Here is a 22,332-nt window from a genome sequence, read left to right as displayed (position 1 = left end):
AACAACAGGAGAACGGTACAACAGCAGACCACTGAGGGAGCAGCTACTCATCAGAACGATGGAACAATAGGAGGATCAAAATGCACCAATCACAGCCGACCTTTGTGATATAAATGATACTGTGCAATCAGTCGACCTTATCGCCTGAAGAAGACTAGCAGTAAGCAGTCGAAACATCGCGATCTACATCTCAAGTGACTAAATCGTGAGACAAACAATAATACACTTTATTATTTGTTGTCAGGTTATACTTTGCTGCAACATGGACAGAACAAACAGAAAATAATCCCACGGTTTTGGTTGAATCATTTGGGATTTTTTGTTTCATTTTTTCTTTTAGTTCATCAGACAGATGTCCAATTATAATGTCAACTGCACAAATGTTTACTTTTTGGTTTTTGGAGTTAAATATTTTAACATTGTGACCATCTACTGCTTTGGTTAGTACTAAACAAGTGTGTGATGTTCATGGGATAATCACTTTCACCTGGGTTTACATTTAAAATCCTTCCTTTTGGGACCTCAATATCTTGTTCTGTGTGTTTTCCTTCTCTTGGGTGATTTAAAAGCTCTGCAAATTCTTTTTCATCCTTCTGTCTCATAATTTCTGACAATTCATGCGTCTTAAAATGTTCTTGCCAAATATTTGTGGTTAATGCACTATAGACATCTTTTGAATTCTCAAAGATCCATTTGTCAAAAACTGGCTTTAACTGAAACAGGTCACCAACAGTAACATGTACATTTATCAAATTAATTCCTCCAAAGGATTTGGGTGTACCCATGAGCTGCTGTAAGCATAAATTCAAGAACGTGAACATGCCACTGCCTACCATACTAATCTTGTAAACTTATGAAAATAACCTCAAGTTTCCTCAGCTGTGCTCTGATAGTGTTAAGTCTGTCTCTATCAAGTGTGCAAATATACTCAAAACCTTGGTTAACAGGTATGTTAAAAGCAGAGTGAAGAGTGTTACCACTTATATTAAATGCTGCTTTTCATGTTGGTGCTACTTTAAGTACTTTTATGTCATCAGGGTTTTCACCTCTTGCTGGTACACTATTGAAATATCTGATCAAAGTTTCATACAAAGCATTAGTAACTGTACACATGTAGTTTTTCCAACGCCAGCCCCACCACTTGAAAAATTCTAAGTGTTTCATCACTAGTTTTGATGGAGTTCAAGAAAAATTCCATTTGCTTCACATTAATTGAATGAACAAGTTTTGTAAAATTATCATCAGTCATACATTTTACTACAAGATCTTCATTGTCATTAGTTCTTGGAAAGATACCAATATCATCCATTAAATCATATTGATTGTGTTGTTTATTTGTGTCTGGGGCCACATCCACAAATTCTTCCAGTTTGTCATTTTCAACATTTTATATTACATCATCAAGCACTTCTGCATGACAATCATATTGATGTCTGTTCTGGGCTACTGTGTTCTTGAGTTGTTCGTATCTTTCTTGGTAACTTTTGCAGTTGTATAAGATCCTTGTTTTCATTCCTCCAAGGAGTGTACAGTATTAACTGTTCTCTGCTGTAATTTTCGGGGTCCTTGTATTTTGTTAAATCTTACTGAATGAATAATAAATATTTTAGATTTTTGTCTTTTCGCTAGTTTCAATTCACCTTTAAGTTCATATTCTTCACTTACTTCTGTGTTGTCATTTTCAGGTAAGCAGTCATCTCATGTATGTAGATGTTTTAACTTGACTGATATGTTCTGTACCTCAGGCTTTTATTTTGTTTGGCACAGTTATACATGCTGCAAAATCAGCGACGCATAATTCTTCTAATTGCTTTGGTCGTCTTTGGTATCTTTTGATCAGGTTATCTGACTCAATATCTTCAGAGCTACCTGGTAGTTTTTGAAGCTTATCCATTGATTTTAGTAGGAATGTTCTTTCCTGAGGGTTGGATGTGTTAATAAACTGGAATTCACGAGATGACCTTCTTAAAGGCATTTGCAAAACGAAATATACTGCTTCTTGTGCACTGATCTCAACAGTATGTAGAAATTGGTTTCCAGTGTGTCTGACTTTGTTTATGAGGTCTTCATTACCAGAGCTTGCTTCTTCTGAAGCTTTTCTTAGAAATTTGCTCGTTCCTCTTTGTCCTTTAGTAATATATGAAAAAAAATGAACAGCACAAGCATAAGGATCCAAGATAAGACTGTATGTCCATGTTAGCTAGTCCATGTTAGAAAATAGTATTTTAGTAATTTAGAGTAGTATTCTTATCTTAAACTTTAATAATCCCCTAGATTCAATATTTGTTTTGATATCCAATGTGTTGTGGCAAATGCTTTACCTCGAAATTTGTTAAAACAAACAAGCTAGTTACTCTGGAAGCCCCTTGCAAGTAATATTAGATAGTGTTTACATTTAGAGCGTTATGTTCAGTTGGGGTACACATCCATTTTATGCATGCTCTAATTCCCAGAAAATGACGGTCGAATCAGGGACATCAAAAATTGTAGGGTTTAGATTTTCCTCCACATCATTTGTTTGCCTTATAAGTAATGGAACATACACTGTACACATCGTAGCACATCATTTGTGTTAACCAAAGCATCACAGTTCATTCCACATTTTGTACTGTGTAACAAGTTGTTTCAATTTTGGCATGAGAATTTATGTCTTGGCTCCGAGAATTGTAGCAAATTTTTCGCAATACGACGTCATTGTCCGTAATTGGTGCCATACGCATCATATTCCAGAACTGATCCTTAAAACATGGTAAGGCATCCTTTGCATTCACAAAATGGTTATGAAGGCCGATCCTTGACAGGTATTGCTCAACCGAGATTCACATGCTATCTTTTGATCTTGAAAACACAACAACAGGGTTACTGTAAACACTGTTCAAGTGTATTTGTAACAATGCAAGTACAGTGCAAGTGCAATACAGTCTTTTTCAGTTTCTGAGAGTTTCTGATAATCCCTGGCAATCCCTGACAATACATGTATGTCTCACTTAGAAAACTTGCCTACATCAGTCAGTTCAAGTGGATATAAATGTTGGCTTGTGAAAGTACAATGACTCCTTTGCGGTATAGGGCAACCTACAACGAACATTCAGGCTGATAAACTTACGTGTTTGCTTGCGAAAGGGTACCAGCCCCAGTGCAACCTGCACCAACCACAAGCTGAGTCTTGATATGTTGGCTTGTGTAAGTAAAATAACTCCCGATATGGACACCTGAAGGAATGATGAAAGAAAGCTATCAATAAGCAAAACAACTGCAATCAATATTTGTAAAGCCTACATGCAATTAGGAAGCTGGATTTTCGATAAATGAAAACAGATATGCAGTTAACTATAATCTACATGTAAAATACGAAATTATGAAGGATATGACGATAGATTTTCAATACATGCAAACAGACAACATAATCATCTCAAAACAAGCAATACATGTAAAAGAAAAAACATACCTTCGCAACAGAAAGCTGGGAAAATAAAAATGAAGTATCTTAAAACCGATAAATGGTACACAAAAGCGAAGCGGCCAACATGAAGGAGGCAAAAAATCCACTCGCACAAGCCAACTAGCGCCCAATATTCTCATCTATAAGATCTAAATCTAGTGCCCAGTCATCTTGGTAGAATTCCTTTCAATCATGTGACTCTCATGAACAGACAAACTTCTGGCTGCAAACTTAATGTGAGCTTCGCACACAAAAATCAGCTATTTCACTAATACATGTTGGCTACAGTTAACTTTTTAAATGTCACAAAGAAATAATTGGACCATGTGTTCAAAGTTTCTAGCAGAAGTCACCGGATCACTTTTAATTAAGTCTGATTTCTTTTGCCATATCATAACTTGGATTTCGTTGTCAGTGTCAATAAGCCGTCCTAATATTTTAAGCAAATGTATCCATCTTGTCTCTGCTGCTAAAGATGAAGAGAACCAATTGTAGGCTTACCGAGTTGTCTCACCATTGCAAACAAGTCCTTTTTGCATCTCTCAAAGTATGGAGGGGATCCCATTAGATTTCTAAATACCCTGAAGCCTTCATCAAGGTGTATCAATGTTTCCCAAAAACCAGCTGATTTCAAATCACCGGCTGTGTACGTTTTATCCTTTCTTTTGCACTTGCGAAGAGAAAGTGATGCACTACCTTGAATGAATCTACTTGATTTGTAATTTCTTAAGCTTATAAAAAAATGTTAGGGACGCTCTGTGCTACTCTTCTATCCTGACTTTGCAACTCCCACTTACATATTGTAATGCACAGCCACTAATCTCTCACTGTTATCAGCTCTTTGTTTTCTGCAAAATATTGAGGGAAATGACAAACATTCTGAATCTTTATCAATAAATATTCCTAAAGGTCTGTTGCCTTCATCCAGTGCAAAGCTCATTACGTTGTCCCTATGTTCAGTCATGTCTGGCTCTTGCAGCAAAGTGTCCAAAATTCCTGATGGACATTGTGTTTCTTCACACCACTCATCATCACTGTCATTTTCACTGTTGTCGTTTTACCTAACATTCCCTACGGACATATTCTGTTCACCCTGGTTCTTATCTTTTTTATTAATGTGTTCAACTGTATTTGAGCTTTCCACACTACTCCTTTCAAGAAATTGCAACATCTCCTGGTCATTTTCATTCAATGTATCTAACCAACTGTTTGCAACTTGTACACCTTCATTCTGAAATAATTTGCTCTTGCCAACTAAGTATTTTGCAGCTTCTAAAACTTTGCTAGGTCTGATGCTCTGAAATTGTTAGTAATGTTTGTAACTAAGACATCTTTTTAGTTTTACTGGAAAAGTCTGGGATTCCTTTACTGGTCTAGGTAGAACATTTACAATCAAGTTGACATCAGCTGTTACATTGATAACATTCCATGAATACTTAATTGACCACCAGTGGATAATTCTCTAATTTGCATAAATGGTATACATAGTGATATGAGCCTTTCTTCAAGAACAGTCAGGTTTAGTATTTCTTGTTTATCAGGAAATGTCATTTTGTTGGCTTTGGCATAACTTGGTAATTTACCATCTTTAAGGTTGAATGACGTATAGAACAAATCCACTCAGTGTCATTTATACTCTTACAGTAACTCCAGTCAGGCATAAATAAAGAATATTTTGTGGGCATATTTTATTAAGACTTGGGTTACATTTTGCAACAGATGATCTGTACCATAACTGATCACAGCAAGTACAGCCATATTCTGGACCACATTTAATATTCCTATGAAACATTTCAGTTAGCTTAGGCATTGTTAAATTGTAGAAACATTCTTTGCTGTGGCAAGTTTGCTCTCTAGATTCCTCATCAAAAACGTTTCTTTGTTTAGTAGTTTCTTGTTTGAATTGATTTATACCTCCAGAAGCTTTTGCCTTTCTCTATTTGGCCCAGGGTTGTCGCTATTGTCATCATCATTAATTCAATTCTGTGGACTATCCATCACATTTTGAAGGCAAGCTCTGTTTCTTTTGAAGGATAGTTGAACTTTGTCTGGATTTTCTTGTTTATAGTTTTTCAATCTTTGCCTTTGGCACTCTCTAATTTTCTCTAGATTGCATTCTTGTGCTTTCGAGTTTGTGTGTTTGTCCATTTGTTTGACTTTCTCTGGATTTGCTCCTTTATATTTTAGAAAATCTTGTCTTTGGCACTCTAACTTTCTCTAGATCACGTTCTTGTCTTTCTGATTTTGTTTGTTTCTCCATTTGTTTGACTTTCACAGGATTTGCTATTTTAAATGTTTTGGTAGCTAGTCTTTGACATTCCCATGATTTTTCAAGAGTATCTTTCCGTTTCTGTTGTTTGTTCTTATTCTCTTTCTCTCTGAATTGTTTATTGGTTCTCCTCTCCTTCATATATTGCCTCATGAATGCTATTCGTTTTTCAGAGCATGATGATTGGTAACACAAGTGTCAGAAGATTAATGGCATTGTACTGATCACATAAAATTTGCTATCAACCGATGGTTTGAGTGCTTTTCAACTTTTACTGGGTGAATTTCCAACGGTTTCCCATTGGTAATCCATTAAAATATATAGAAAAGTTATTTAATATATTCTATTTTTAACGTTTTACCATTGATAAAACATTGAGAACTCACGACATGAAGTTCAAAAGTGTGGTAAAACAGGTGATCTTCTGTAATTTTGTCTGCTAAACAATGCTGTCAACAGAATTTTTTTTTCGATAGCAGTTGTTCAACAATTTTAATTTACATCTTATTCAAATTTGCTTTCAAATAGTTTCACCATAGTGAGCAAAATAGTAATAACGTTTTTTGATGTGATTGGTTTTCGCTACATTTTTCCCCCTCCTTTATTGAGTGTCTTCTTCAAAAGCTATTATTGTATTACAGTTTCTTTTTTCTATATGTGTGTACTTATTAAACTTACATGTAAAGTTTTGTTTATGTCCTTATTAAAATTACTTACAAGATGAATATTCCATAATTAACCAGAAATGAAGAGTTACTTATCACCACTAATTAAATTACTTGTATGCATTATTTTTATGCATGCAAGTAATTTAATTAGTGGTAGTAACAGCATTCTGCTGTTAACAGAATGCTTCAAACACATAAGTGTGATATAAAAATGATGCCATTACACATGGTAAACTGTCGCTAAAGCGATAAAACGTGCCTTCTGATCTGAAAAGTTACTTTTATAACGTAGTGTCTCATTTTAATTCCTGTTGTACAAAGTTTTTGCTACCTTTTTCAGTCCAGCTTGGATTAAAGATTATTTAATGCAAATAAATGCAGTTTTTTCACCAATAGCCTCGAGTATTTAAGAGTAACCACTGGTAACCAAATGATATTGACTAGTCAATTTGTGGTTACCAGTTGATTTTCTTGTCCAGCGGTCGTTTGAGTCACTCTATAGTCTGCTTTGGGAGTACCACCGGTAGTTTGTAATTCAACAATTACATGTACTTTATTATTTCATTCCTTTTTTGGAGAGAAATAAGGTGGAGATGATCGACACCCTAAATTGGCGATGTCACGCAAGATTACACTTCCAAAAAAGTTTATAATTTCCTTAAATTTTTGTACTAATGAGTAAGCTTGCCATATTTGCCCATGAAAAAAACCCAGATCCCGGAATAAAGCGATTGCAGACATTTCAATCAAGTACTACACCTGTTATTTAGCAAAAACAAGTTTACTGTTGTGGACAATGGGTGACAAAAGTGTTGAGACACTTGTTAGTAAAATTTGATTCTCGAGCATCTTGGACACATTTTCCCGCCTTCCCCCCAAACAATGTTGATTTTTCTATTTCTTAGACTGCGTAGAACGCAGTGCCTACACAACATTGAATTGGGGGGCCGGGGGTATAAGAGAATCAACACTAGATGTAAATAAAATAGGACAAGTGCTTAAATATCGAAAAGCGTCATTTCCTAAAAGTGTCTCAACTACTTTTGTTGCCCATTGTAGTCTGATGATCTCTGAGGTAATTAGGTGAAATTCTAGTTACATTTACTTTGTTTTTATATTTGTATATAATATGTATACTGGTATGTATGGTTGGCTTGTTTTTGTTTGGCACTTGTTTTTTGTGAAGATGAAAAGATATTGGCTATTACTATTATTATTAAAGGCCAGTAAAATATATAATTTAATTTTTGTGGGGTTATGCAATATTATTGCATAATCACACATAGTCATCGGCATCTTGAAGGCTTGAGGATTTTATGAAACCTGAGTGTGGGGCAAGGTACACGGGCTCACAAAATGGTTGGAAATCGAGCCTAGAGAATCTCTCACGCGATGAAAATTTTCATGAGCGCAAATCGAACAGGAGCTTTTAAGCCTGGTTTTCACTAGTGACGCAAGCACAAGCGCAAGTGCAAGTGCAAACACAATAATTCTTATTTCACTGTGAAAATGGCCTTGATGCAGGCATAAGTGCAAGAACAAACACAAGGATCAAAATTTTTCCTTTTTCTTGTGCTTGCGCTTATGCTTGCATTTGCACTGCAGCAATTGAAAACAAAATACCGCTCAGGCGTAACACAAGCACAAGGATATTTACCACATGTGGTTGTGTTTGGCCACTAAATACGCAGGACCCAGATTACCTTGAATTTCGTTTATACTTGGATCATCCCTATTGCTTGTGCTTGTGCTTACACTTGTGCTTGTGCTTGTGCTTGTGCTTGTGCTTGCGCTTGCGCTTGTGCTTGCATTGCTAGTGAAAACCAGACTTAAAGGGACAGCATCATGAGCTGCACATGTCTAAAACTGCCTTTTTATATTGGTTGAACTATTTGTTTTTTGAGCTGATTTTTAACTTAATGTGTTATCTTGTAGCTAAGGGAAAGCAGATTTGTCAAAAGTGAGTTATTTTGAGGCTAATTTCAGTTTTCAAAAATAACTTATAACTCGTGCCATGTTTCGGGTCTCTCGGGTCGCAGCGTGATCAAGTCACCAGTGCTAACTGACTCACGTACATAATTTTTTTTCTCCACTACGTCTCCACAGATTTCTAAGTGAAATATGCCATTTGAAAGCTAAGTGAATGTAGATTCCGCAGTATGTAATGATTGAGATGCCACGATACATAACGATACATAACAATACGATCCATCTCTTTTTAACTCCACACAGCTAACCGATTCATGTAAATAATTTCTCTTACTACTTTTGGAAACAGAATCAGAAAGCTTAACTTATCAGACTTTTACTAATAATAGTAATTGCTGTAAACTTTGTGGTGAATAGATTACATTGTACAGAGTTCGTATGGGTCATGGAAAACCTGGAAAGTCATGGAATTTTTAATTTCAATTTCCAGGCCTGAAAAGTCATGGAAAAGCAATATGCTTTCCGAGAATACAGAGGCAAAAAGATTTTTAAAAAATGGAAAAAACACAAATGAGTCAGAAACTGACTTAATTTCAATGGAAATAAACACAAGCACAGATTTTATGCATTATAATGTTGGACAATACCTGAAATAAATAATAATTGTTGTGACAATACTGACAGAACAGCTGATTAACTTAGGTCATGCAAAACTCAAAAAGGTCCTGGAAAGTGTTGGAATTTTAAAAGCTCAAAGAGTACGAACCTTGTGTAAATAATTTTAATTTACTTTTTAACTTGGAAAATATTTATATTTATTTCCACGTAGTGATGGGACGATTTGACTGGGTCACTTCCTGTCAGACATTTGGAACCCCCGGGGGGAACTCCGATATGAGAAGGTCAGGGATGCTCATCGGAAAATTTGAATTTAGCTGCTAAAGAAGACTAATGTGGGCTTTGCTCGAGCTTCATTAGACCCTTAAAAGATACCATGCAACATGGAATAGGTTCAATTACTAGCCACTGTTCAAACTAGTGAGACAATCTCAGATAGTGCAGAGTGCATTTTACGGCTCTGATACAGTAGTCACGTAAGTCCTCACCCATGCCGTTCTCTCCCTTGGTACTCAGCTAGGCATTTTCCCCTTGCAAAATATGAGTGGACAAAACTTGATAAGACATAATCTTAGTAGTGTGCATGTTTCATGTTTGTTTTTTCCTTCAAGGCCCAAAAATAATTTACAATTAACATTTGTCAAGAAGGCTTTGAATTTTATTGTGGTGTTTTATGCTGAGTTTCAGTCAGTTTAAATTCAATAATACGCAGAAGTGGCAAATGTGACAATTTTACTTTTCACGCTAACGTTTGTAACTTGATACTTTTGTTTTCGTCGCCAAGGTATGCAACGTGATACCCTTGGTTCCTCGAAAATATAAGAAAGATGTATATTTTTTACTTACTGCTGGAGATAAGTGGAATAAAGTTAAATATCTGATGAGAAATCGAAGAGGAACAACTTTGTTTTATTCAATTTCACCGATAAACAAGAACTAATCTAATTATCAAATAGTCAGTAGAGTCACAGAATAAAGCGTTCTTATTCACGTCAAACTAATACACAATGCTATTGATTAATACAACTGAGGAGCGTTGTAACAAGAAGTATTGAAGGTAGAAATCGTTACTTGGCCAAAATTATATCCTACATCGGTGAGCAAGTAACCTCAAAGACTGATGAAATTAATTGGAGGTTTCAGTAAGTGCCACAGAGTCTGCGGCAATAATTGTGAAGTTTCTTAATCTGTGGTCACAGATTTAGTAGTTTTACATGTAACTAACACGAGAAAGTTTCAGCTGAATATGAATTTGTGGTATTACTCGAAAAAACGTGCAGAGTTGAACTGGAAAACAGAGTTTATCACACTAACAATGCTAGAATGCATGCATCTTACATGTTTTGTTCTACCATAAGGAAAAGCACTACAATTTGTGTATGATTCTGTATGAAATGTATCTTTCACTTAACATATTCGCCATTTCCACATCCCGATTAATTAATTAAACAAACATTCAAGTTTACACCTTATGGCATTATGGCATTATAGCATTAGTGCCTTAGCGAACAGCAGCCCCCTAAACCATCCCAATAGTGCACTCTGCGCTAGAAAGGTTCCCGCAGGCACTTGTAGACCCGATTCGCTCACTTGAGAGATCAGCAGAAAACAAATCAGAGCATTTCTTTTATTATTATTTCTTTGAGTGCACCCTAAAGGATACTTTGACTAAGAATGGTGATGTTTCATCAACGCCCAAAGTGAGAACAGAATCCTTGATTTGTACCCAAGACAAGCATCCCCGACCTTTTCATATAGGAGTCCCCTCCCGGGTTCAAACATCTCGCCGTCCAAGATCATTTTACAGTCTAGTTAGTTATTCTTTGAAATTCTTTTGCAAGTACTCTATATCTTACAACAGAAATGATCTACATTGAATAGATTTACGCACGAACATGTTTATATATAGAAGCTAATCATATAAATAGCTCATTTGCCGAAGGTGTCCGGTTATACAGGTGTAACCATACTTGATTGCCGAAAACTGCGGAGATATTGAAAATCACAAAATTGATGAGCTCTATGAGTTTTCGAATGATGATTCACAAAGTTTTGGACCATCAACAGACGAGAATTGAGGAGAATTCGAATGCCCCGTTTCACTATTATTTATACAGTTTTGTAAGATGAATGCACACATGACGAAATGATTTGAACAAAATAGTTGATAAATTAAAAAAAGACATTACACAAGACTGGGAGTTCAGCAGTCACTAACATCGTCTTGGAAAGGGAAGAAACAAAAAAAGAAAAAAAAAGAAGTTATTACAACACAGGGTATTCATATTTGGTAACCCATCCAAGCAAGAACCCCGCCGAACATTTTCTCCTATTGATGGGAACTGGTAGATTGAAGTAACTGATGAACTAAACTGAAACTCGATGCAACCTTACACAACGAATCTCATGATGATAGACGAGTTAAATTTTAAATCAAGTGTAATTCACGTAGGGGAAATGTCACGCATGTTTGAATCCTACATACCGGCCCCTAAATGCGAACTGAAAGCATTTAAACTTAATCCAGTGATTCAAATGGAAAAACTTGAGTAATATATTGTCACTAAATCAATTCGAAATGGTTCATCACAATCAAGTCAATAAAGAAACAACTGTTCTCTGACGTTACAAGCAAACTTCTTGGTTGAAGACATAGACTGCAAGCAGTCTCTCTTTTGCTCGAAAATTCGTGGAGACGAACACAAAGAACGCAACACAAGCGAGCAAAGGGTTGTGAGCATGCAAGTGTAATATGCGAAGCCGCGAGCCCACTGCGCTACTGGCGGCCACTCGCATGTCACGCTCACAGTCACACTTGTTTTGCTTTCTTCTCCACGGATTTCCGAGCAAAAGAGACTGTTCGCAGTCTATTGAGGACATCAAGATCAACAGATGTTTAGCTGCTCTCGTGGAGTCTAGCAGCCTCTAGAAGAACAATCTTGTCAATGGGATGTTCCAAGGCTGCGGACTTGGTTTTCAGCAGGACTCTCCTCACAAGCCCATCTCTCTTGTTTGGTTTTACTTCCAGGATGCAACCAAGGAGCCACAAGTTTTCTACCAAGAGTACAATGTCTCCAGTTCCAAAGTGACACCTTTACCTTTGCAGTGATTGCCTTCTCACATACAGTATAGCAATTCAATTCCCAGATACTGACTTTTAAAAACAAACTCCAACTGAATGGAATAACACTATCTAAGCCCACAAGTACGCATTGCGGACTTATTTTTAAAAGGGCACCGCTTTATGGGACTCTCAACGATTGAACCTTCCATTGCTCCCTTAAAACTCTGGCCCTATAAGTATTGTCTATATACACTATATCTGTGGTATTTTCCAGCAAGGGCCTCAATATGGCAACAAATTATTCAAGGCAGTGTTTTGATTATTCAGTAAAAAGAGGTTTTATACAAAATAACAATCCATAATGAGCCGTTAAAAAAAGAGATCTAAAAAGTCACGTGAAGTGATTATCTCCTGCCTTTCAATTATGGTTAACACAACAAGGTTTTAATTGCCTGCCTGTGTTGTTTTGTCACTTAGGTTCAAGTTCGGAAGATTCTCACATGACAACTGAAACTGACAATGTTTGTGACCTTGTGGTATCATGTTCATCTGCAAGTTCAAGAAAGAAGAAAAGAGACCATGGAATAGCTAATGATGTAGGCTCTCACAGAGGGGAAATGTCCAGTCACAATAATAACATGTCTGACGAGGAAAAACAGAAAGGAAAAACTGTCTCTGAGAAGGAGGTATTACATAAAACGGTTGGAGAAAGAGGACAAAGGAAAAAGAAAATTGCATCAAAAGAAAAGGCCTTACAGGCAGTTGATAAATGGGTAGAGTTAACAGATTCAAAAAGTGACGAGGAACAAAATAGAAGGACAAATAGTAAGTCTGGGAATAAAAGATCATGGAAAATTAATGATGACACAGAGGTGGATGATTGCAAAGGAAATGAGGAAGCACCAGGGAGAAACAATGGGTCCAACAAAATTACAGCACAGAAAATGGAAGGCAATGCAGATTCTAATGATTCTCACAGAGAAGAGGAAGTTCTGAGGAAAACGAATACATCTGAGGAGAAAAGATCACACAAAGTTGATGAATATGAATTGTCTGGTGTTTCTAACAGTGAAGATCAGTTAAATAAAGAACAAGATCAGGGGAATGCATCGCACCATGATAACTCTAATGTGCATAGGAATGAGGATAACACCCAAAAGACAAGACTCACAAAGATGTCAAAGGTACAATAAATTAATGCTAGGTTATCATAAGTACCGCTTTTGACATACGAGTGGCAACTTGACAGTTAGCACACATGATTCCAGATCTTGTGGTCTAGGTTCAAGCCTTGGACAAAGTATTCTTGTGATCTTGGCGTAAACACTTTCCTCTCACAGAACCTCTCCACCTACAGTGCAGGTGTATAAATGTACATGGGTGGTAACAGATTTAATGATGGGGCAGTGAAAATCCTGCAGTTGATCCAGGCCAAGTGGGGTGGGGAGTAGAATTACTCCTAGTAGCATAATGCTACAGAGGCGGGAATAAACTCTTGTAGTGTTGGTTACTCAGCTTGATAGAAATCAACAGTTGAGAGTAGGTTAACGTAAAGTCTAGTCTGTCCACAGACGTTTTTTTTCTTCTGCGAGTTTTTTTTCCATATCTATTGTCAAGTTTTCTACAATATTACGCATGTTTGCTTCAGGATTTTCACCTAAACATGTAAACTAAAAGTGACAAAATATTTCATGCATCCAAGACCTTTTTTAAATTTATCTTGAGGCTAAAAAAAACTTGGTTCACTCACTGTGTTGTCTTTACTTTGCCTAAATTTCAGGACACCACCTCTAGATCTGCTGACAGGTTAAAAAAATTGCCACCACAAACTGCAGACAGTATTAGACTTAGGAACTTAAAACGTTTTGTGCGTACTTGTGGACTGCATAAGAACTATGTTAAACTTTTTTCTGAGTGTGATACTACGTCCCAAAGGGAGAAAACTTTAGAAAGAGTTCTGCGAAAGGATACAGGTTTTCAAGGTAAGATGTACAATGTATATACATGTATATGTATTAGTATAGGTAATCCTACTGTTTCGAGTTCAATTTGGAATTAATTTGCACAAGTGAGCTTTTTGAAAAACTCACAAGTGCAAATTAATTCCAAATTGAACGAGACAAACCGTATGATAACTAATTAATAATATAAACATGAAAAAATTTGCATGGAGGGAGTGCCGGAAGACCTTTCTTGAAGAAATTTTTTCTCATTCGAGAAAACTTTTTTCAACGTTTCCGCACAGAATTTTCGTCATCATTTTACGTAATATCATTGGCTTTAAAAATTTCCTGTTGTCTTTCAGCCAATCATAATCCAGAATTACGATGTGTGATTTGCACTTGTGTTACACTTGAACTGCACTGCTCTCAGCCAATCAGACGTTTTTTTCTGCTGCGAGTTTTTTTTTTCCTTTTTTTGTCCATATCTATTGTCAAGTTTTCTACAATATTACGCATGTTTGCTTCAGGATTTTCACCTAAACATGTAAAATGTTATGCACGACTGGAAAGTTGTCCAGCCCTGCACCCGCATGCCTCTCTTGTAAAGCAGTCGTTGTTAAAGAACAAGGTCACTGTTGTAGCAAAAACGGAGTGACAGCGATATACACAGTGAAATTGAGTTTAATTATCCAGATCAATTGTCTGATAATGAACTCTTAGAACAAGCAAACAGACTTGAGTTGAAACTTCTTCCAGTTGAAAGCAAGAATTCATTGTGGGGCAAAAGCAAGAAAACACTGAAAAAAATTAACGTTTTCTTCAAGTTTCTGGGAGAAGTTGGAGAATCCAAGGAAATCACAAAGTACACGTACCTTGTGTACAGTAATATTCAGTCACTGGTTCTCCTGTTTTCAAGAGAATCTAAGAAGTTGACAAATATGATTGAACTTGAAATGATGCCAACGCTTTATTGAGTCTACAGATGAAGCAGATTTGTGAACGACAATACTGAAAGGCCCGGTGGAAAAAGGGTGTTAGGTATTTTTGGTCAAAAGTGAACTTTGTCGAAGGCAGTCCCAGTTTTGCATGCGGTTTTGTTAAGGCAAAACGTGCTCTAATGTTCGAACAAAGATACAGTCGAGTTATCGGTGTTTGAAGTCAGGTTGATCCAGGCAGCAATTAGTCCAAGAGCAGTTCTTGCCCAAGAAGAAACCCTGTCGTGAGTTGTGACCAATTTGCCTAGTGCTGCTGGCGTCAAAGTTTGGAAAGCGAGAACCGATTGAATAAAATCATGTAGACAGCTTGGCTTGCTGAGCAGCGAAAGAAACAGTCTCACGGTCCACACAGCTGAGAGGACCTTTACAACTATGATACTTCCTAAGCTAGATTATTGCGACTTTTTTTTGGAACAATTGAGCGCCTTCGAGATATAATACATTAGTGTGGTTACAAACGAGAGCTGCTAGAATTATCTTAAAGGAAAGTAGCCTTAACCACAAGCATTTGTTATGACTATTAAGTTGTGTAAAGTGGATCACCTTTATTGTTGATGGGAAGTCATAAGAGTTTCAGACTTAGAATGTCTTTGGAGTAGGTTTTAGATAAAGTCATTTCAGTCCGTTCTTGTTTGTTTGTCAACGATATTCCTGTTCAAAAATGTTTTTGTTTTTACCGTTTATTTCTATTAAATACACATGTATTGATATAATTGCACCTTTTGATGTAACCTTTCACTTTCCATTCCTGGGTGTGTAGTTTTAATCAGACTAAATGCTCTATTTCCTTCTAGAGAGGAAATTAGAATTACCACATCATCGCAAACATTAGGCAATTCAGAGGTCAATTTCCCAGCTTGATCCCTGGGGGGTTATTTTCCCTAAAATAGTAAGGCATTGAGAACGAAGAAAACTAAAATCGGACTTGAACCATGCCCTAGTCTTACACCTTTGCAGTTATATACACGTAATTGCAATATTGTCATAGAAAAAAGCGAAAAAGCAAATAGGAATTAATAAGGGAAATTGAAATTTCCATTGCATGTTCTTAGATACTGTACATGAATGAAAAATACATTTTTTCCATTCATGTCATTCATGTACATTATATTTTTCATTCATGTACAGTATCTGAAAACAATGGAAATTTAATTTGGCTAGTTAATTCCTATTGGGCTTTTTGCTTTTTGCTTATTTCTGTGACAGCGTTATTGCAATTAAGTGTATATGAATGAAGAAAGGTAAAGCTTTTTGGATTCTAACATCACTTATGCATACCCCTTAACCATCACAGCGCACCACTTTATTATGACAAATTTAATTATTATCTTATTATCATAGATTTTTTTTGTTCGAATGGAAAGGCGCATGTGGCAAAGTTTGATAATATTCAGTGTCACTCTCTTTTCAGGGAGAATTACACTCAGTATGTGTAAGAAGTTTAAGCTGGCCAAAGAGGAAGCAGATGAACTGGCTGAGCTGGACTGCAATAACATCATTACAGCAAGTAAGGAAGCATGCCAAAATAACAATAAGAACGTTCCAAGCAAGATTAAGCTAATCCAGGATTAGCGTAAATTTTTATTTCAATTTTGTAACTTTTCAGTAAATTTTTCTCGTCCAATTTTTTGTCCTTCAGTTTTGGCTTTGACCTATGTCAAACTTCAGGAAACATGGACAGTAAAAACAGTTTTATTCAAGAGAAATTAGAACTTTGATTAGCTTTTAATCCTGGATTAGCGTTAATCAGCTTTCGAACAAGCGGGCCCTGAAGTTTATTTAAGGTATTATGATGTGTTATAGCATGTACTTTCAATCTTTTCAATACTTCAGACCATGGTCGGCGTGCAACTAGAAGAACACGCGCAGGATTAGATAACCAGCTCACACCATTGACTGGCCTTAACTCGGATAGCCCCAAACTGTTCAGACGACTTAAAGGAGTGGTCGATAGTGATGGCAGTGATTCTGAGGAAAAACCACGAACTGGAAAACATCCACTGGGCGCTTGTCCTAAAAAGCAGTATCCTGAAGAAAACAGCAGAAAAAGACGGAGACTTAACAGTAGTTCAGATGAAGATGGTGACTAGTCCATGTGCAATTATTGCATTACTTTTTACACGGGGACTATTTTATACTTTAAAGGAGAGAAGTAAAGAGCATTGTGTAGGGTACTCTATGCGGTGATGCCCCGGGGGGTGGGGGGTACTTGGGTCAATCTTTGTTGGGTATGTGCCGCTGGCCTCTCAGAACCCCTACCCCATTATAGTCATATTCTATGGCCAATTATAGACCCCATCTTAGTCACTTTTGGGTAAATGTAATTTTCACGACCCCAACCGTATAAATCCTTTTAATTAAGTCTTTCTAAAATGAATTGACGCATTTAATAAACTGAATGAAGAACACTTTACTTTACAACTGCACTATAAACATTCTGGTACATTTGCTGACCATAAACATTTACAAACATACCATCATAAATAGTTGAAATGCAAACATTAAACAACAAATATTAAACAACAGCAATAAATACGGTAACATTTTTTTTCGGCGAATCTTTCCGTTTATAAATCACAACTTGCCAGAATTTTCTTACTCTCAAAATCCCGGAAAAGTGTGACCCCATTCTAGTCACCCTATGAAAAATGCTTGAAGAGGCGCCCCATTTTAGTCAGTCCAGTAGTGAAAATGCGACCCCATCCAGCGGCACATCCCCATTAGCCCATTTATAGGAAGTGCCCGCCCCCCCGGGGGGTGATGTCTGGTTTTAACACCAAGGACCATTGTTAAAACATTTAACAATGAAGCAGAAATTAAAACCCCCAAAGTAACTCAGACTAGTTTTTTTCAGACTAGGCTTACACTAGAGGAAATTGTTCCAGATTCGTGACGAATCCAAAACGATTCAGTACCGGATTGATTTTAGCATTTACACATAAGTGCACGAATCCGAAATAGAAACTGTTATTGTAAACAGATTCCATCCCTAGAGGGTAGTGCTGATTGTTTAGTTCTCAAGATTTTTAATAAAGGCATGTAAGAATGTGTTTTGGGTAGGGGATATCCACATGTAAAAGACATTCAGGCACTTGTCATTAAAATTATTTTATAATACATGTAAATTCCTTTTTGGGCTGGCAAAAAACCCCTGGGCAACTCCAATATGAAAAGTTCAGGGATACGTGTCTGAAAATTTGAATTAAACCCCCAAAGGAGACCAATCTGGGTGTGAGTTCAACTTTATTCAACCTGTAAAAGATACCACTCAAAACGGAAGATACGGTGGCCCATTAGGGACAACTTTACAAACCAGAAAAACACGAAATAACAAATAATATCACTGCAAACTAAATCAAAGATACTACGAATGAAGTCAAACCAGCACTGCCAATGAAAGATCGAATGCAATCCTATAATTAACGCATGCACACCGCCAAAAAATTAAACGCACACTGCAAATGAAAGCAAAATCAATCCCCAAATAAAATAAAAAAAATTCTCACAGCAAAAAAACTGAACGCACGCTGCAAATGAAAGCAAAATCAACACTGCAAAGAAAAGTTAACCGCACGCCACAAATGAAAGGGAAATAAACTATGCGCACGCATTTTAACGAGAGGGCATGAGACCTAGTAGTAAGCTCTAAGATTCGCGCCCTTTTTCGAAGACAGAGTTTAATAAATATGGCGTCCAGTGAAAACTCGAGCTGCTCCAGCGAAGACGAATCGGCTGAAACAACTCAACACGGCGATTTACCTGGTGGGTCAGAAAGAGATGTTATTACGTATTACTTTTACAGAGGTCTTACGTATAGGCATATCTGATGTTGGAGAAGCAACATATTACAATGAATCAGCGAACTTTTAAGCGAAGGCTGAAAGACTACGTACTTAAGAGACGTGAAAAAGTAGACGAGGAGCTCAAGGAACGCATCAGGGATCTCATTTTACAAGATATATGTACTGGTCCTGATAGCCTTAATGGTTACAGGACTATGTGGCATGTCTTGCGTCTCAGACACCGGATTAATGTTCCCCGGCGATTAGTAGAGTCATTATTAAGGGAGGTCGATCCTAGGGGAGTGGAACACAGAAGGAACCGTTGCCTTCAGCGCAGGATGTATGTGTCACCTGGATCCAACTTCTGGCACATGGACGGGTACGATAAACTAAAGCCATTCACGGCCGTGTCGATGGCTTGAGCCGAAGAATTATTTGGCTCGAGGTCCAACGATCGAACAAAAATCCAGTGTGTAGCAAGCTATTTCATCAAGCATGTCAAAGCAGCACACGGATGCCCAATGCGCGTATATACTGACCCCGGCACTGAAAACGGTCTGGTTGCTGGAATACAGTGCTATTTGAGGGCTGAAGGATTGGATGAACATGCAGGATCGAAGTCTCACCAGTATGTATCGAGCACTAGGAATCAACGTATTGAATGTCAGTGGTCACATTACTGGAAACGTTCAAGTTGGTGGATCGACTTCTTTCAAGACCTTCACGAATCGGATATTCTCGATCTGACCAGTGACTTGCATAAAGAGGCTATTTGGTTTTGTCTTGCTGATCTGCTCCAGACTGATCTGGAGGAATACTGGAACAGTCACCGGATCAGGAAGTCAAAGCATGCCACTGTTTCCGGTGTTCCCGACATGATGTACTTCCTGCCTGAGGATTTTGGTCACAGCGACTGCTTGGTTCCAGTATCCCCACACAAGATCACAGAAATGGAAAATAGGTTTGAAGGACTCGATAATGAAGATGATGAAACCAACTCAGTTTTCTGCGAGTATTTTCAATACGTCATGGAAAAAAATAGCTTATCCCACCCCACAAGCATTCTGGAAGCAGGAATTCTTTTTGAGAAACTAATCAAGTTCGCAAAAGGTGAACCCTAAATTTCTCATGTTCTGTGACCGGGGAAAACACCTTGCTAAGGACTCCTGTGGAGAGAGGAAAGAGGCAAGAACATAATAGTTCATGCACTGCTACCAACCAAATAACATATTGTAGGGTACCAGAAAATTCCCCTACTCACCCCAAGGCCTTGGAAAGTCCATGGGGGAGGGGACTTTCCAAATCCAAAATCTTCAAAGAAAAAAGTTTGAACCAAAACTGGAATATCCGGAAGGCTGGGGTCAAACCAACAACAAACCTCTGCGGGAGGAGTATGGATATTATCTGGAACAACAATCATTTCTCACCATAAAATGGTGAGGGGCATCCTCTTCAATGGGATATGGGTATCATTTCACCTTCCTAGTGCAATGCAAATAAATTTGCATGTTCATTTACTATGTTCCATTTCTGCATCTATGTCTGAGATACACTGAGAATTTTGAACAACCCATCTTCAATGACAAATGCATGTAATCCAAACAGGCTGCTTGCAAGTTACAGAGTTTTAACAAATTTATTGACACCATATTACTAACAAGATGTGTTAGATCTTATAACCGCGCTTTGAAAATTTAACTGTTTGCTTACCACTACAGTCCCAACGCAGTGCACATTTCAAAGCAGTCCTTGATGATTCTTTTGTTACTGTAGACATCACATCACTTGATCAACACAAACTGTATTATTGCACCATCAGTCGTAGCCGTTGTGAAATCTCCGATGACGTAATGGTCTTAATCTGAAACTTTCTTCGGGATATGTATGGGCATGCACGATATGAACGATATGAACGATTCGATAACAACACTATTAACAATTTCTTTCTTAAAAGCCATGATTAAATTTCTTTGGTGTTTTCCACGAGTAAAGGGCTAGAAAAGTAGTCACATGAGTCACAATTTAAGACTTCGTTATTCAAGGCTATTTTTAGTACGGTGGTTGTTTCCCCACCAATGACTTAATCCTTGCATGTTTTAACAAGTTCTTTGCTTGGCTTGCAAATATTTAATTTTCCTTCTGATCACCGAACTCGCTGCGATAACACAGCTAACGAATTTACTTCATTGGCCTAAAACCACAAGAAATACAAGAAAAATTGCGAATAAATTAATTACCGTCGCTTCTGCCGAAATAAACTTGCAAAGTAAACTCGATTTTATTTGTCACGTAGCGAAAGTGAAAGCTGCAACGTCAGCGCATACCGTGGCTGTCGTAATACCTTTTCTTTAGTGTATTTATTATTTCCCTTCGAATCCAACGCTTCGATAAAACCAAAAGAAAATATATTTTACCCAAAGCAAATAAAATAGTTTCTGTAACGTTGTTTCTTGTATTAATGTTTCAACAGCTTTTGGCGAGTAAACATCACAGGTTGCGTCATTCAAAATTTGGCCGAGTGGAAGTTAGGGTCTGCTCACCGACAAAACTAAAAAAACAAGAAGATCTGTTAGATCTTATAACCGCGCTTTTAAAATTTAACTGTTTGCTTAGCACTACCGTCGGAACGCAGTGCACATTCCAAAGCAGTCATTGATGATTCTTTTCTCACTGTAGACATCACATTACTTGATCAACACAAACTGTATTATTGCACCATCAGTGGTAGGTAAAGTCTGCATGCGAGCCAAGTGGCCCATCAGGCCGGAGCTTATCCCGGTTTCTGTAGCATCAAGCGACTAGGAATATTTCTACTCCCCCCTGGATGGGATGCTAGTCCATCGCAGGGTTACCCCCAGCATTTAGTTCGCCGGTACCCATTTATACACCTGGGTGGAGAGAGGCACTGTGAGAGTAAAGTGTCTTGCCCAAGAACACAACACAATGTCCCCGGCCAGGGCTCGAACCCGGACCGCTCGATCCGGAGACGAGCGCACTAACCATGAGGCCACCGCGCCTTCCACCATCAGTGGTAGCCGTTGACAAATCTCCGATGACGCAATGGTCTTAATTGCCCCGCAGGGTTTTGACCCAGAGGCCAAAACCCGAGGAGGCATCATTGTAGTCCGCGCGTAAATAGAAGAAGTACTTACAGTATGAATATACAGTCAATATTACCGGACGAAATCTCGAGTTGGCTAAAATGAGACCGCAAATAGTCTCGGGAGTTGATGACGTCTCGAGCTTTTGAGCCCGCTTGAGGTTCTGGGAGTTGATGACGTTGGAGGAACCAAGACGTCACTCTCGATGGTTGATTTCATTGGCTGATGGCCATAAGATTTACGACGTTACTGCTGGCGCATGATATAATTGGTTGATAGCCAGAACGCTTTGATTCAATGTAAATACTTGCGTGACCTTTGCGGCATTGAATTGTCATCACGAAGCACATGGTCTGTGGAGGTAAGCAGTATTTGACATCTTATTTGTTATTATTTGCGAAGTAGAATCTTTTCGGTTTTCAGTAAGACTTTTGCAAGAGGCTTTGCAAGATTGGGAGGACGGATGTAAAGGTACTATTGCACAGATTTTATTTGCAGTGACTCGCAGTCACGAATTTCAG

General features: G+C 37.7%; 1 protein-coding gene and 1 pseudogene across 4 annotated transcripts in view; both read left to right on the top strand.

Moving 5' to 3' along the window:
* LOC110058102 (uncharacterized) overlaps positions 1-18,045 on the top strand; it is a 72,217-nt gene extending 54,172 nt beyond the window's left edge. For all 4 annotated transcript variants that reach the window (XM_089273649.1, XM_089273651.1, XM_089273650.1 and 1 more), the window contains 4 exons: positions 12,468-13,174; positions 13,771-13,972; positions 16,340-16,435; positions 16,762-18,045. In XM_089273649.1, coding sequence (XP_089129775.1) covers positions 12,468-13,174; positions 13,771-13,972; positions 16,340-16,435; positions 16,762-17,018 — 1,262 coding nt within the window. In that variant the 3' untranslated portion in view covers positions 17,019-18,045. The remainder of the gene's footprint in view (positions 1-12,467; positions 13,175-13,770; positions 13,973-16,339; positions 16,436-16,761) is intronic.
* A 235-nt stretch (positions 18,046-18,280) lies between these two features.
* LOC149103149 (uncharacterized) lies at positions 18,281-20,928 on the top strand (annotated as a pseudogene).
* Positions 20,929-22,332: the final 1,404 nt, after the last annotated feature.

This window comes from Orbicella faveolata, unplaced genomic scaffold (assembly GCF_042242905.1).
Source record: "Orbicella faveolata isolate gen_17 unplaced genomic scaffold, um_ofav_v1 contig_35, whole genome shotgun sequence".
Lineage (NCBI taxonomy): Eukaryota > Metazoa > Cnidaria > Anthozoa > Scleractinia > Merulinidae > Orbicella > Orbicella faveolata.
The sequence above is the reverse complement of the archived record's forward strand: the minus strand, read 5'-3'. Positions and strand labels throughout refer to the sequence as shown.